The sequence below is a fragment of the Magnolia sinica genome, chromosome 8 (assembly GCF_029962835.1).
Source record: "Magnolia sinica isolate HGM2019 chromosome 8, MsV1, whole genome shotgun sequence".
Lineage (NCBI taxonomy): Eukaryota > Viridiplantae > Streptophyta > Magnoliopsida > Magnoliales > Magnoliaceae > Magnolia > Magnolia sinica.
The window spans coordinates 73,378,979-73,396,631 of NC_080580.1; the positions used below are offsets into that span (position 1 = coordinate 73,378,979).

At 39.5% G+C, this 17,653-nt stretch overlaps 1 protein-coding gene across 2 annotated transcripts in view; it reads right to left on the bottom strand.

The window, feature by feature from the left end:
- Nucleotides 1–8,195: 8,195 nt before the first annotated feature.
- Nucleotides 8,196–17,653, bottom strand: part of LOC131253423 (uncharacterized) — a 76,491-nt gene continuing 67,033 nt past the window's right edge. Inside the window, exons 10-12 of one of the 2 annotated variants that reach the window (XM_058254412.1) lie at nucleotides 12,138–12,179; nucleotides 11,526–11,628; nucleotides 8,196–8,690 (exon numbers count right to left, since the gene is read on the bottom strand). In XM_058254412.1, the coding sequence (XP_058110395.1) occupies nucleotides 8,677–8,690; nucleotides 11,526–11,628; nucleotides 12,138–12,179 (159 nt within the window). In that variant the 3' untranslated portion in view covers nucleotides 8,196–8,676. Of the gene's footprint in view, nucleotides 8,767–11,525; nucleotides 11,629–12,137; nucleotides 12,180–17,653 lie in introns of both variants that reach the window. The other variant, XM_058254411.1, reaches the window with a different exon arrangement.

Sequence of the window (17,653 nt, forward strand, 5' to 3'; positions counted from 1 at the left end):
TCTTGTGGATGTAAGAATTCTATAAGGTGTGCCTTATTGATCAATGGTTTGGATTGCCCTAAGGGTTGGATAGTGTGATTAGGGGTGCCAGTGGACCCCACTTAGTTGTTATTCATCTAAAATGGTGTAAGGTGTGGTGCACTACAACCATGTCACACACACGGTGTTCTAGTTAGAATAGGATTACCAAATTCATGTTGAGCCTTAGGGAGAGGAGTTTCGATGGGTTCCATACTCCTCAACCCTCTAAGCTATATAAACGGAGTTGGGTCCCCAAGCCTATATACGACAGAAGCTTTTATATTCCCATCCCAGTTCTTTCCAAGAGTGTAAGGTACGGAAGACTACGGCATCAAGCTTACAATGATGATGTCCTAATCAGGTACGCTATGTATCTAGCTTATTTGATCTCGATACTCGATGCATAGCATGATCCTTTGCAATTCCGCATATAGTTTATAGTAGAATACTCAAAAGTAATTATTTTATTAACATATGGGCTCATGTGCCAATGTTATATGCTCATGTGAACCATAGTTCAAAAACACAAAATCCCTACTTGACTCAATATCTAACTAGGTTGGGTTGACTTGAAGACTCCAATCAACTCAAGATTTAATAAGCTAAGAAGTATTCAAAGTAATTAATGGATGCGTCTCTCTTGTCTTCCATTTATATAAGTTGCTAAGGAACCACTTCTTTTTATAACCGTTCATTGCTTCACTCTCATTTTATTTGAACAATAGTCTCTCTCACTTCCTCTCTACCAGTGTAGCAAATATAGTTGGGATTGTGAAAATCTCATGACAATATACATCAAGAAATACACTAAATAATATTATTGTGATATTTTGAAAATCTAGAGAGATTTTAAAACACTAGATTTTCAAAATATCACAGTTTTATCGTGATATTATTCTGAAATTATCACGACTCAGAAAACTTTAAAAAAAAAAAAAAAAGAAAAAAAAAAACACTCGAAATTTTGGTATCTAATTATTTATTTAAGTTTTAAATTTATTTATTAATTGAGTATAAATATTTTTAAATATTTTTATTTTTGACAAGATATTTCCGACACCATCCCTGGAACGAGATTTATTTCTGTGTTCTCTACACACCTTAGGTCCCACGACTCAGGGTGGAATAGGCCCGTTTTGGGCCGAGCTAGAGTAGGTCCGGCCTGAGCCACATTATAGTAGGTCCTGATCCGAATCCGATCAGATCCGGCACCGAGTATAGGCCATCGGAGTCGAACCGATCAGATGCATGGTTGGTCTGACCCGAACCGCCGAACCGAGTCAATCTTGATCAAATTTTTTAACGGTGAAAATCATTATCCTCGTTGCTATTTTCGGTGTGGTTCATTTGAGCTTCAGATATGATTCATTTTTTTACCAAATGCCCTAAAATGATTATGAAAAATAGATAAATGGTATAGATATAATAAATACATTATTGTGAGCCCATCTTAAACTCATTTGAGTCGTTCGCACAACTCATAGCTCGGGTGAGGCTTTTAAAAGCTACAGCTGTAAAACAGCTGTGATTGTGAACGGCGTTAGTGGCGAGCACGTTTTAAGGTGGGTTTGATCACGATGCATGTGTTATATCATGGTGCATGTGTTATATCAAAACTGTCCATCCATTTGGCGAGCATGTTTTAAGGCTTGGGACGAAAAATAAAATAGATCTAACTATTAGGTGGGCCACACTGAAAAAAGAAGTGAAGAATGAACGTTTATCATTGAAACCCTTTTTGGGGTCACGGTCTGACGGAAGTTCTGAATGATTTCAAATTTATTTTTCCTCTTAATTGAGGTCTTTGTGATCTCATGAACAGATTGGATGGAAAATAAACGTTATGATGGGCCCTACAAATTGTTTAGAGGTGAAAATCATTCTCAGTCGCTATTTGTGGTGTGGTCCAGGTGATCTTTGGATATGATCCATTTTTTTGGATAATGCTGTAAATTGATATGTAAATATGTATGAACGGTGTAGATATAATAAATACATCACCATGGGCCATATAACTTTGATCTCCTTTGAACCGTTTGTGCAACTCGCAGCTCGAGGAGCATCCTCTTAGCACGACACGTGCCTATGCTAGTGCGTAAGGCAGCTACATAGCTACTGTGTGTGTGGTACACCCGCAAATCCTTTTACTAATGTACACAGTAACTCTATTGGGGCCCACCTTGAATGCATTTGATTTATCCACGCCGTTCATTCATTTTTGTAGATCATTTTAATGGTTGAACCCAAAATTGATGTGAATGGATCAGTTTTCGGGTCGGGTCGGGTCGAATCAGGGTCAATCCGAACTATTTTTAAATATTTTTATTTTTGACAAGATATTTCCGACGCCATCCCTGGAACGAGATTTATTTCTGTGTTCTCTACACACCTTAGGTCCCACGACTCAGGGTGGAATAGGCCTGTTTTGGGCCGAGCTAGAGCAGGTCCGGCCTCACCCACATTATAGTAGGTCCAAGGTCTGACCAGCATTATAAGAGGCCCAAGGTGACATGGCATGGGCTTCACATAAGGCCTAAAACAAAGCCTGATTTTATTTTGTTTTCATGACATGGGCTGCACATAGAAGGCCTAATACCAAGCCTGGTATTTTGTTATTTTATTTTATTTTATATTGGACCTAATCTTGAGGGGGGACTGCGCATAAAATAAAAGTCATATAAATCGTCATTCGTCGCACATCATCACACTTCCTTCTTTCAAGTATGTCTCTCTAATTTCTTCTTCTTCTTCCCACCCCCACCCCCCTTTTGTTTAACCCTTTCCATTTTCATTTGATCTAACAGGTCCAAACCTAAGACCTCTAATGAGGGCAAAGTCAAGCTCTGTAAATTTCATGATGGTGCCCTAAACATCAGAAGTCAAGTCACCAATATGCCTTTGCATTAAACAGTGCATTACTTGATAATGGGCCATCCACCCAGCCATTGGAAAATCCAATAGATGTCCAAAACAACTCTTCCTAAACATTTCTTTTCTAGTAGAATTGTTGTCAAAATCTTCTAACATGTATTCCTTCAAAAATTAAATGGAACACTTCAGATAGACTGCAACCTTCTCGTAATCCAAGTATGTGGTCCTTCTTTGTTGGTTTTGACATGTATTCCAATATGGGTTGAGATTATTATCCAATAAGGGTAGAGGTTGCCATCCAATAATAGTCGAGGTTGACAGTGGGACAATAAGGGTTGAGCTTATCATCCATTAAGGGTCGAGGTTGTCATCCACTGAAGGTTGAGGTTGACATCCACTTGGTTAAGGGTCGAGGTTGTCATCCACTGAGAGTTGAGGTTGTCATCCAGTAAGGTCGAGGCTGTCATCCACTGAGGGTTGAGGTTGTTGTTCACTAAGGGTCGAGGTCGAGGTTGACAGTGGACATTAAGGTTGTGGCTATCATCCAATAAGGGTCGGGATTGTCACACCGATAGAGGTGTACATGAGTCGAACTGAGTCGAGGTTGGCATAACTCGACTCAGCTTGGCCACTTGCTGACCCCAGCTCGAACTCGGCTCTGCTCAATCCTCGAGCCTGACTGGCTAGCTCGGCTTGGTTCGTTCAGTAGCTCGGGCCAGTTCGATCCGAGTTCGCCTATGCAGCATTTTCACAAACACATAGGCTGCACTTTCAAAATCTCACTGCATGTAAAACAAAGTAGTGGTTTTACAGGTATTTCATTAAACACCTTGTAACGAACATAAAAATCAAGAAAAAAAGGGGTATTTGTTTCATATACTTACCTTCCTTGCCACCAGCCACACTTCAATGAGTCATTTCATCAAACACTTAGAGAGCAACAACAATATTAAAGTAACCGAGTCATTGAACCGGTCCAATCCGAGTTCGATTCGAGTTGGGTTCGATCCGATCCGAGTCGAGTTGAGTTGAATCAAGCTTTTTCGAGTCAAGTTGAATTGAGCTTTTTCGAGTTGAGTCAAGAAAGCTAACCGAGCTAACTCTGCTCGTGTACAGCCCTACACACTAATAATCGACCATTACTAGATGCTAACCTTGACCATTATTGTATACCAACTTCGGTCGTGACAAATATTGATAACATGACCATTATTGTATGTCAACATCGACTGTGCCAAATATCGTCAACCTCGACCATATTAAATATTGACAACTTCGATCGTGTCAAATATTGACAACCTCGACTATTGATAACCTCAACCGTGCTAAATATCGACAACTTCAACTGTTATTGTATGCCAACCTCGATCTGAAGAAAATGTTGACAACCTTGAACGTTGTTATATGTCAACATCGATCGTGCCAACTATTGATAATCCACAATAGAAAAAAAAAGGATCAAATATTGTCCACATACCTTCATTTGTCATTTCAACAATTTTTTGATTGCAAAAGAAGGCGTTTTATGGAAAGTAGAAGAAGCCGAAGCTGGAAAGATAATGACAGAGATAATCATGGTGAAATAATAGAGCCAAAAGGGGCAGAGGTGGTTCCCAGAGAATAAACTTCGAAAGGGAGTAGTAGGGTTGAGGTTGGGATTCGAAATGGGGCTCTGCGGTCATTTTTAGTGTTGTGAACTCTTTTCCGTACAACGTCTTTGTCCCATCATCGGCTTTTGGTCAAATTCGCTCTGTTCATTCTCTTCGAAAATTTGAAGAAGGTAAATGTCCAAAGAATAACCAAATCTTTAGATCTGATGACCCACAACACAACAAGATAGTAGGTATTGTTCCAGCAAACCGTTAATCTCTTCTTTTTTTTCTCACTATACGCCACTAATAGCTCGAAATAGTGTGAAGTTCACACATTTTTATGAAAATCATAAGCCATGAATATTATCAATGGATTAGATCTACCTTTTGATAGACCCCATGATCAAACGGATTGGATCAACCTTTTTTTATGGGCATCGGGAATTGTAATAGTCGAAGTTTCTCACTCATGCAAGTTTTTGTTGTACCTATATGTGGAATGGTACAAAGTCAGCTCTGTGGGGCCCACAGTAATGTTTATATGTCATCTAACCTATTCATAATATCATAGATACATGAATGAAGGGAAATCACAAATATCATATTTATTGAAAAGATCTATGGCCCACATAGTAGTTTTCAATGGTTGCGTGCAACTCATACTATTTATTATGGTGTAATCCACTTCATCTACAAGTAAACTTTAATTTTTAGGTTATATATTATGATGAACTCGTACAACTGATGAACTGTGTAGATTGAAAACTTATATCACAATAGGCCCACAACCAAGTACATTACCACGAGCACAAGATTTACAATCGCCATCCTCTCTTCATTCATCATTATCTTTTCTAGCGTGCAATGGCAACTTGGTCTGAAAAACTTTTCAAGGCCTGTCAAAACTTCCCTTCAATTTCGAAAATTCAACCATACCACAATGCTAGTACAGTCAAAATCCCTTTGAGAAGTCACATACCTTGCATACAATTCATTTAAACTAAACCGTCCAAATTATAGGTATCAATTTAGATGTGTCATGTCCCAAATTTTTTTTAATTTGGTTATCTAACAATTAGATCACTGGACATTAATTTGACTTTTTAAAATGAAAGATATCTAATGTCTTCATTTCAGAAAAAAAGGTGTCCACGGTCTTCCTATCTGTTTTGTAGTACTAACTTAGCAATAGTGGGTTCTGCCGTGTACTCGGTTTTATTTGAGTTAATGCATGCTAATCTTACAATTTCTAAGTACCTGCATCTCAAGTGTCATAGCCAGCTAGAGTATCAAGTAACTCCCCTACTCAATATCCTCGGTTGAGAAATATCCCTTTTTATCATTTTATAAGCAACTCGTTTTTTTTTTTTTTTTTTTTACCATTAAAAAAAAAAAAAAAGAATTTCGTAAAAGAGGGAGCCACACGGGAGATGTGGTCCATACTGGCACGTGTGAACCAAGAAAGTGTCAAGACAATTGCAAGGATCAAGATTAAAGGGGCAAGTCATGAGACGTGCAAATGCAAGCATAACAGTAAGATCCGGGCCGTTCATCCATGTGATGGTGCCCGTGGGTTTACCATATGTTCTTATCACCATCTCAGCAAGATATCAGAAGGAAGTAAATTTAAATTTTAAAGAAAATATTTAATACTTTGGCAGAGAATGATGATTGATACTACAGCTAGTACGAAACTGTGTACATGTAGCATAGATGTAAAGAACAAATCAAACATTCCACTGATCATAAACCAAAACTTGTATTGATTTGATTAACAACGTAGGCCATTAATGGGCATTTAGTGGATGGTCAAAATGAAAGAAGGAAATATCTGTAGTCCTAAAGTTCAGCAAATGTCCATCAACAAGGTTGTAGCGCTCTCAGCGGCCTCTACCTTGAAGATGCAAATAACCAAGTATAAGCCAGTCGCAGATGGGAAAATCATCAGACTTTACACTCAATTGAAGAAAATTGGTAAAAAGATCAAAAGATACATAACCATGTAACCACTGATATAACAAACAACAAATTCCGGGGAAGGATATGAATTTTCAATATATCAGAATATAAATGATTAGATTCTTAGCACTCATTGTGAGTTTTGGCTCAAAAGTTGTGAATAATCAATGGTATCCCGATGAGGAAATCATTATGCTAGTCTCCAATCAAAGAAACAATCATGAAAACATTGCATCTTTTTTGTTTTTTGAAGACATAGGGTGTCCCCACCCCTTTGAGGCGGGACTATTCCCTACAGATACACGCAATCACCCACAACCATGTGTTTCGGGTAATGTTGAGGAGGGGAGTTGAACCCAATCCTGTAGGGAGAAACCCTCCCTGTGAAAACATTGCATCTTTACAACAGAATCAAAGAAACTAAACCTATAATGACAGATATACCAACTCAATTCATCAAATTCCGGTCAAGAAAATGAATTTTCCATTGAGCAGAAGATACAAGGATTAGATTTTTAGTGATCATGGTGACTTCAGGCTGGAAAATATGAATAACCAACAGTGTTCATACTGGAAAAATCATGAAAGATTGCAACTCTACGACAGAATCATAGAACATAACCTTTATGAGAAACATAACAAACCAAACCACAATACCACAATGAAGAAATTGAATTTCCATCGATGCATCATAACAGACGGAACACACATGTATTCCATATGAGCATGCCATCCAACTTCAATGGACCCCCCACAAAAAAATAAAAATAATAAAAAAATAATAATAATAATAAAATGAAATCGAAGTAATTGCTATTATTTACAACCTAGTCATGCATGTGTTCTACATTTTGTTTACACGAAAGCTTTTGAGAGCACTTCTTAGATGCACATGCTTTTGGAAACAACACATACCCAACAATAAAAAGCCAACGAGGAATGCTAATTACAGACACCCAACTTCGTATGCCTACAACATGTGCAACATACGGTCCCAACTTAGCACACATGTGGAATATCTAGGACATTCATAAGGTGGAGCCTACAATGACTTTTCCCAATCCCAGAACTCCGTCTGGTAAATTTATCAGGTGGACCACACATGCACAAAGAAATAGGTTGTTGGAAAAATAATAACACAACTTTCTTCATTTAACATGCAGTATTGATCACCTAATCAAGCAAAGTGTCCAGTGTTGTGGATCTTTAGATGATCCAAACCATACATGTGATGTGCAGTCTTGCATGGAAGATAACTCAAAAATCTCCCCCATTTGAGGGCGCCGTCCATCCGATTTGACCCTTGTTAAATCTGGGCCATTGACTATAATTGCCCGTTTGGAAGCAACAAATTGGATGGCTAGGATTATGAGTTGGTACATATTGTCAAAAGATCCCATCTTCGATACCAAAAGGTGGGCCCAACTGTAACATGGACAGTCTGTTTTCACTCACATGGATGTTACAATACTATTTACAATTTTCTTTTTGAAAATCCAATCTTGTGTTCAGCAATAGTCTATTTATGATCTTCCATGAGTGTACAAGTTACTAAAATACAATAGTCTTAATAAAAGACACCTTTTTACGGAAATTTCGAATTTTCACACGAACGTGATTAAAAGGAGGAAAACAATGGGGAAGCAAGCAACTAAAATGACTTAAAAGCTCTCTACATGTTTATTCTAGAAGTGCATTTATGAATTTTCACAGGGGTTGGAGAAAATAGAAAACTACAAACAAGAAGCAATATGAAGAGAGGCAATGGACTTTTAAGGCGTACAGATTTCAGCATCCTCTATATCTAAATAACAAGTTTATGCTAATACCAGCTAAAGCCTAGAAAGCATTTCCAGTTTTCACAAGCACTTAAGTTAGATTGTATAGGAATTTCAATACAGCCCACAGTACTCTTATCATTTGCCCTTTTCTTTTCCAAAAAAAAAAAAGGTATGAAACCATAGAGTTGTGGACACCACATCATCTAAGCAGGATGCCATTTTAACCAAAATGATGACTGCCACATGTCAAAATGATATGCTGAGATATCTGCAGACTTAGTTTTCCATGTATCACCTGGTTTCCAGTATTTACTTTCATAGAGAAATAAGACAATATAAAACAAATAGCGTATGGCGCACTCTGGTGATGGCATGGGCAACATGTGAATCCCATGTACGTTAGCATACATGTCGAGAATAATTATGATATCTCCTACACCGATCAATACATCTTAACGCCATGCGGCTGCAAAACAGAAGAACAAAGATCCCAAGCAGGAGAGGTTGGATCAGCACTAACAGCAACAAGTTCTCAGAAGACCCTGTTAGAATTGCAGATGTCTGAATTATCAGTTACAACCTATTTATTTTTGGGATTTTTTACAAATAAATAATTACGATATATTATTGAAATAGTACATTTTATCATTTTAAGTACTTGTATGGAACTGTAGGCAAATCTGACTCCCAACTCTCAAAACCCATTTTGTCCAGCAACATACTTGTTTACATCCAAGTTACATAGATCCGTAGCACATGAATAAAAGGACCCATCTCACAAATTATAAATTATATAGGCCATGGTTCTAAATCTTGGTGAGTCGACTGGAAACTCAGCTGAGTCGACTTGACTTGACAATATTTCGAGTTGTCTTGGAAACTCGCTGACGGGCGTGACTGGATCAGGACTTGACAAGACTTATTGAGTGGACTTGAAAAATCAGTCGACTTGATAAAACTTGGCGTGGCTTGGACAAAAACACTTGTCCTTATTCAAAATAAACAAGGGCAACAAGATTCAAACAGGGGACCTCAGCAGTGAAAGCAAGAACCTGCTAGTGCTACCAGTGTGCCATAACTGCAGTAAGTGTTTTGTTTTTTAATTTATTTTACCAACTTCCAACAATTTTAACTTTTCACCTCAGCATCAAATACTTTATATTTGATTATTAAAATATGTGTCAAGTATAGACTCAGTCGAGTCTTCGAGGTGACCTGCCTGGCTAGACATCAATTTGAGTCGAGTTTTTGATATATAATATAGACATGAACAGAATGCTTTAAAAATAAAAAAGGAAGATGGCATGTTCAACACAACTATGAAGAGAAACATCTTAATTTCGCTTTTATTCTTATATATTAGTAATATTAATTTAGTTACCATGTATTGTAGTTATGAAGATAAATCATTTTATTCGCCATGTATTTATAAACTAGCAAATAACAAGTTTCGAAATCTACTTGCGGAAAGACAAGAGTACAGCTTTAGGCTAGTAAATATCAAGTGTCAATAGTGAGTGTAGATAACAACAATGATGACGACGACGACATTAATTGCCCTTAAAAAAATATATAATAATAATATTATCATTCTCATTGTCATTACCATTACTCCTACTACTATTAGGGCCTGTTTGATTTTCCATGATACAGGTAAATCTTGGTAAATAAGTAATTATTACATTTTTACCTGGTTTGAAAATGTGAGAGTAATTCCACCTCGAAAATCGATACAAAAGTGTTGACTTAAATCTGTGGACCCCATCGTAATGTATATGATATATCCACACCGTCCATCTATTTTATTAGAATATTTTGGCGCATGAGCCGAAAAATGAGGCAGATCCAACACTCAAATGGCCCACATAAAAGGAAACGGTGACCTTAATTTGTCCACCGTTGAAATTTGTTTCCTTCAATGGGCCCACGTTGAGGTTTTTTCATCATCTAACCCGTTCATAGGGTCACACAGACATGGATAAGGGGAAAACACAAATATCAGCTTGATTCTAAACTTTTAATGGTCCCAAGAAGTTTTTAATGGTAGGCGTCTGATTCCTGTTGTTTCCTGTGGTGTGGTCCACTTGAACTTTGGATCTGCCTCATTTTTGTGTTCATGCTCCAAAATCAGCTGGCATAACAAATGAGTGGTGCGGATAAGTCATATACATCATGATGGGCCCCACATTGATTTTGTAAATTTCTCGATTTAAGTGTTAAAAAAACAAGTTGTCACATCTACATTGGAAAAGATGTGGTAATTACATAGGTAAATAATTATTACCCATTTACATGGTAATTACAGTTGAGCCGAAAAATCAAACAGGCCCTTATTTTCAATGTATATATGTACGTCTGTCTACCAAATACCAACAACAGCTTCCTTGATATGCACGATCCCCATGTCTAATACCCCCGTACATGTACATGTACAAATTATTTACATGGATTGTAGCTTATCTCAGTCTTTGCTTAAATAGTTGCTTACAAAACCTAGAAGAGATGAGAAGGCTGCTTGCTGGTGTATGATTCTGAGTTCTACTCTCACAACATTTGCAATGTCGCGAGTGTGCAAGATCTTGGCTATTTATCAGGGGTTCCCCACTGTGCATGTACCATCGCCCAAAAGCAATGCCAGTCCACTCATCAGTGGACGGTTAAAGGGAATTGACCAGAGTCCAATTTTGACATGTATATGTTGCTCATCTGATGGCAACATGACCTGGGTTTAGGGTCATAGATGAAACACGGGCTGCATGATGAACAGCTTAAATCTCATATGAATGTGTCACAATGGCACTTTTGGTCAACCCTAAATGGCAACCCAAAAACGTCCAAAAAAGCTAGGAAGAAACCAAAGAAATCAACACACCCAAAGTAAAGAACAAATTCAAAGACATTGACAGCATGAAAAATCTGAATTGGGTTATTGAGAAAGCAATCTGGAAAGATCCAAAGATCAAACTACACAGTTTAGAATCATTGTATGGCATGCTTGATGAATGATATGTATTTTAACTGATACTGTACTGTGTTTGCTTCCCATTTCAGACACTAGGCCAACCCACAAGAAGCAGCCCACTTCTGTTAGCTATGATCTTTGATATTTATCTGTGGTATTTGCTGATGGTGTTTTTACCTTTCCTAACAACAAGAATGTACGATTGATTTCCTTCTTTCGAGAAAATGGAATGAATTACACTGATTATTTCTGTGCAGATTATAGTTCCGTTTCATGTGGCAGAAAGTGATTCATCATCCTTCTTTGAGAACAGCCAACGGAAGAACTCAGACAACTTACAGGCAACAGAACGGGGATTTGGTGATTCTGACTTGGGTGGTTCAGTCTTCGAGTTGCAGAGCAACTTGTAGTCTTGCTCCAAATGAGGATTAACGATTTTTTCCTATAGCAGATGAAAAGACAGGATAAGCAATGTCTGTCACTCACAAGGAATCAACATCATCATCTAAGTCTTAACCAATTAATTGGGGTCAGCAACATGAATCCTGTTCTTCCATTCCACTCTATCAAGGGCTCGAGGAATCATATGATCCTCAGCTAATGGTATGTACAATCTCCTCAGACTGAAGGTCCGTACAAGTGGGTCCAAGTTTCCAGACTGTCAACCAGGGATGAGAGAATGCACTGAAAATTCTCATATTGGAATACCCTAGCTGTATATTTGCAGGACACATGAATTTGTGGGCCACCATTTGAAAGGTAATGATTGTGCAATCTTGGATCTTTTTGGGGAATCCCCCTATCGACAGTGGGCCGATGATCATGGCCTGGATCACAAACTCATGGGCCACTTGCACATAATCCCAGCCGAAGGACCCTGCATTTCCATGAGCTGAGGATCATACAATTCCTCCTACATAAAAAGTCATTAACCAGTAACAGGAATCGTACCTTGAAAACGTCAAATGGGCAGAAGTCGGTATTACCGCAACCCTGGCCACAGAATAGATTCACAACATCAAAATCTAAGCTGTGAATAGAAGTCTATAAATACGAAGTTCACAAAATTTGCATGAAAAGCAATTTCGCTAGTTGCTGTTCAACTAGCATATCCAGAGGAACCATAAGATCTTCAACCTGAAGTTTTGCACATTATACTAAGGTTCCAATTGAGACAAGTGGGGCCAAAGGTTTGGCAATCCACATGATTGGTATGCTGGGTGGATAATATGCGAAAAATCTCCCAGACTGGAAGATCCTTGCCACTAATAGTTGGACTTCTTTTAGTTGTCTATGGAAGATCGTTGTATTTCTCTTCTTCATTATCATTTACAGGCAAAAAATCAAAAGACTATGATTGTCCTATATGGCAACTTTTGGGGCATGGTACATCCACGGTAGGACACAACAGACCAACGGTGTTTGGATTACTTAACTACACCACTTTGTACAAAAAACCAACCTGAAAATATTGAGGATAGCGTTTGGTCAAAGTACCCATAATAACTCATCACAACCAAGTCTCACATGGGCATCTGTAGGGTGAAACAACCCATGCACTACAACACTATCGTCTTCTATATTGAGAACTTATTTTGTGTGTGTGTGTGTGTGTGTGTGTATGATAGAGAGAGAGTAATGCTCCCCTACGAACCGTTGCGTAGGGGAGCTATATGTGCACGGCAGGAAAAAGTGTTTAACTCCCAATCTGCACCCCAAGCAGTCCTTTCCAACTTGCCGCAGATTTCCTACCAAAGGTATTTGTGCGCAGGGAAGCTAAGTGGAGCCCGCCATGATGTTTGTGAGAAATCTACCCCATCCATCCATTTTTCAAGCTCATTTTACGACATGCGACCAAAAGTGAGGAGGACCCAAAACTTAAATAGGCCACACTTGAGGAAAGAGTGGGGAAAGAAATGCCTACCGTTGAAACCTTCCTGAGCTACACCTTGATGTTTATATGCCATCCAAACTGTTTATAAGGTCATTCCAACTGGATGAATTGAAAACACAAAAAACTTAGCCTGGTACAAAACTTTTGTGGCCATATGAATGTTTCAACAGAGGTCATTCAATCCCCATTGTTTCCTCTCATGTAGCCCACCTCAATTTTGGATCCACCTTAGTTTTGGCCACGTCCTAAAATGAGCTCGCAAAATGGGTAGACGGAGTGGATTTATCACAAATATCACTGTGGGATCCACCTAACTTCCCTTTGTAACGCAAGCCTTTTGTAGGAAATCTGGTTTAGATGGAAGCGGATTGCACAAATTGGGTACTACCCCAACCAAGACTAGCTAGAGACGGGCAGTCCTGTTTGGGGCTTTATGGCTCCCACCATGATATAAGTGTTTAATCCAATCCATCCATCCATCCATTTCGAAAGACCATTTTTGGGCTTGAACCCAAAAAAGAGATGGGTAGAAGGTTTGACTGGACCACAGCATAGGAAACAGTGGTGACAATGAACCCCCCACCGTTGAAACCTTCACAAGGTCCACTATGATGTTTATTTGACATCCAACCTGTTCAAAAGGTCACATGAAACTGGATGAAAGGAAAACACAAATATCAGCTTGATCCAAAACTTTTGTGGCCTCAAAGAGGTTTTCAGTGGTAGGCATTCAATCCCCACTGTTCCCGTGATGTGGTTCATTGGATCATTCAATTAGTCTTATCTTTTAGATCATGCCTAAAATGATGTCTCAAATGGATGGACGGTGTGGATAAAACCTATCATCATGGTGGGCCCCACGAAGCCCCTGAAGGGACCGTCCGTGTCTAGCTAGGTCCCAATAGGGATAATACCCAATACGCGCCGGATTGCATGGTGTGCCACACCACCGACTTCGGTGGTGTGTTGACGTCGTCAAGTTTTGTGGGCCCACCATGATGTGTGTTATATCCAAGCCATTCATCCATTTGGCGAGATCATTTTAGGGCATGAGCCCAAAAATTTGGTAGATCCAAAGCTCAAGTGGACCATACCACATAAAGTTGAGGGATAAAGATCATACCACATAAAGCACGGGGATAATGGTGATCACCATTGAAACCATCCTAGGGCCCTGTTTATTTGCAATCCAACTTATTCAAAAGGTCACAGGGACCTTGATTAAGGGGGAAAAAATATCACTTTGATCCAAAGCTTTCATGCCTCCAAGAAGATTTCAATCGTAGGCGTTCAATCCACACTGCCTTCTGTGGTGTTGTCCACTTGAGCTTTGGATTGGCCTCCTTTTTTGGCTCATGCCCTAAAATGATCTCTCCAAATGGACGGTTTGGATATAACACATACATCATGGTGGGACCCACGTAACTTGGTGACGTCAACCCACCAAAGGTGGGCATGTGCGTATGTACGTCCCCTACGCTACGATTCCTAGGGGAGCATTACTCTCTCTCTCTCTCTCTCTCTCTCTCTCTCTCTCTCTATATATATATATATATATATATATATATATATATATATATATATATATAAAACTAAAAACTAAAATCTAAAATTAAAAAAAAAACCTACCCTACCCAACCGTCTGTCCCTTTCTTACCCTTTCTCTCTCCCTTACCCAACCCACCATGCCCAAGCTCCTCTCTCTCTCTCTCTCTCTCTCTCTCTCAACACCCACAACAAGGTACCTATATGAGACTATCTAATATTATTATTATTATTATTATATATATTTTGAATATTTGATTTAGGGGTTGGGTCGGGTGCAGGTTTGGTCAATTGGGTCGGGTGGCTAGGTTAAGGTGGGAGCAGGCTCGACTCGACTCGAGGTAAGCTCACCTCAACTCGATCCACTAGCTCGCCTCGAAAGGTTTGGCAAACAAGCCAAGTTCTAATGTCAAGCTCGTGCTTGATGAGAGCATGGATGAGTCAAGCCAAGCTTGGCCCACCTCGACTTGACTAGATTCGATGTACCGCCCTATCAGCGGGCTTGTCTGGCATTGCCCATTCTAGGATAAACTGTTCATAAATTCTCCATAATTGGTAGCATGCAATCATTGTGCTAAGGTGCAATGTGGGGCTTAACGGTGTTGGTATTCAAGTCATGTTAGTAATCATATATCCATGGGTTCTATGCTATTTTCTATGTCCACTACTCGAGCATCACCTTTCATTTGTGGATGCTTCCATGCTTAGCAGTTTACCTGTTAACTACCCTTCCATGATCATATTTCACTTATTCACCCTTTGGGGCATGCATGTAATACTTGGGACAGGGGACAATATTGGATGGGGCCATGTTAGCATGGAAGTGGTGTGAAAGTGAGCCTATGTTGTGTCTGGTTCCAAGAGCCTAGGTAAAAGAAGAAGGTTGATGTCTGACGTGCAATTGATTGCAGAACTTTTGCCAATCTAGGAGTAAGGCTAAGATGACTATATATATATATATATATAATGGGAAATGGTACTATGAGGTTAAGCTGTGTGGGCCCCACCGTAATGTGTATCGAACATCCGCACCGTGCATTTGGTGGGTCCCCTCTAGGTTATGGCATATGCCAAAAATCAGATGTATCCAAAACTCAAGTGGGCCACATCATCTAAAATTGTGTGAAGTCATGCCTAAAGCCTCTAATAGCACTTGTTGGGAACCACCTGAGTTTTGGATATGGCTGAAACTTGGTGTGACTCCTCATCCAAGTGGGACACACACAATAGATGGTTTGGATGACTGAATCACATCTCAGTGCGCCCTATAAACGATCACGAGGTTTTCAATGGTTAGATATCCACTCTCAACTATTGTCTATGCTGAGGCCCACCTAAGTCATGGATTGGTCTGATTTTTATGCCTGTGGCCCACCATGGAAGAGTGCATTTGATTGATGGAGCGGATGTCTAACATAGATCACAGTGGGGTCCGCAGAGATTAACCTCATGGTAAGCTTTCCATGAGGTTGACCTCATGGTACCTTCCCACGAGATCGAGCTCTATGGGGCCCGTCGTGATCTATGTTGGACATCCACACAATACATTTGGTGGGTCCACACCACCTATATCCATGGGAAATCATGACCAAAACATCTAAAAACACCTGGTGGGGCCCACCTAAGTTTTGGAGTGGCCTGAAATTTGGTGTGACACACTCACTAGGCCCTCATCCAAGTGGGACACACTCAACGGATGGGTTGGATGTCTAAACCACATCTCACTAGGCCCTATATACAATTAGGAAGGTTTCAATGGGCAGGCATCCACTCAACTGTTGTTTGTGGTGTGGCCCACCTAACTCATGGATTGGCCTAATTTTTAGGCCCATGCCTCACCATGGAAGGGTGCATCTAATTAACGGGATGAATGTCCGTCACACATCACAGTGGGGCCCACAGAGCTCCTTTCACCTCATGAGGTCTACCTCATAGTACCTTTTATATATATATATATATATATATATATAGAGAGAGAGAGAGAGAGAGAGAGAGAGAGAGAGAGAGAGTAATGCATATACACAACTAGCTGGACGTCCAATTACTTGGTGTGTGGGGCCCACCATGGTGTTTAGCATGGTTGTCCCACCATGAAAATGGGATGCTCCAAAAATCAGGTCGTTCCATCTATTAGGTGGGGCACATCATAGAAAACTATGAACAACCACTCAAAAAATCTATATTCATGGGGGATACATCTAATGGTTGGATCGATCTAATGTTTAGGGCATCCTGTTTTCATGGTGGGACAACCATGCTAGACCGACAAGATGTTATACAAGCACCATGGTGGGCCCCACATGTCAACTAGTTGCGTGTGAGCAACTCACACACACAGTGTGTGTGTGTGTGTGTGTGTGTGTGTGTGTGTGTGTGTATAGAGAGAGAGAGAGAGAGAGAGAGATTGTACTAAAGAGTTATTGAGTAAAGACTAAGGCATGAGTCGAATGTATCAGAAAATCAGTTTGTTTTCATTCCAGAGAGGTCCACATCTAAGGTTATTTTCCTACTTAAATAGTTGATGGAGAAATATCGGGAGAGGAGGAAAGATCTCCACATGGTCTTTATTGACTTAGAGAAAGGTAGAAAGCTTACGATAGTGTCCCTAGAGAGTTAATTTGATGAGTGCTAGGAGAGAAATGAGTTGCAAGAGGATATATGGACATGATTAAGGATATGAATGAGGGAGTAGTAACAAATGTCCAGACCACTAGTGGAGAGACAAGTGAGTACCTAATTATTGTAGCCTTGCACTAGGGGGTCAACATTGAACCCAAACCTTTTCACATTAGTTATGGACGAGTTAACGAGGCATTTGCAAGAAGAGATCCCCAATGTATGTTGTCTGCAAATGATATAGTTTTGATTAACAGGACATGGGAGGGTGTAAACAGGAAACTAGATTTATGGAGAGGTGATTTAGAATTCATAGGATTTAAAATTAGTCAGACTAAAACAAAGTATATGGAGAGCTTTTAGTAACAATAGGAGTGGGAATGAAGAATTAGCAAAGATTTCTAACTAAGAA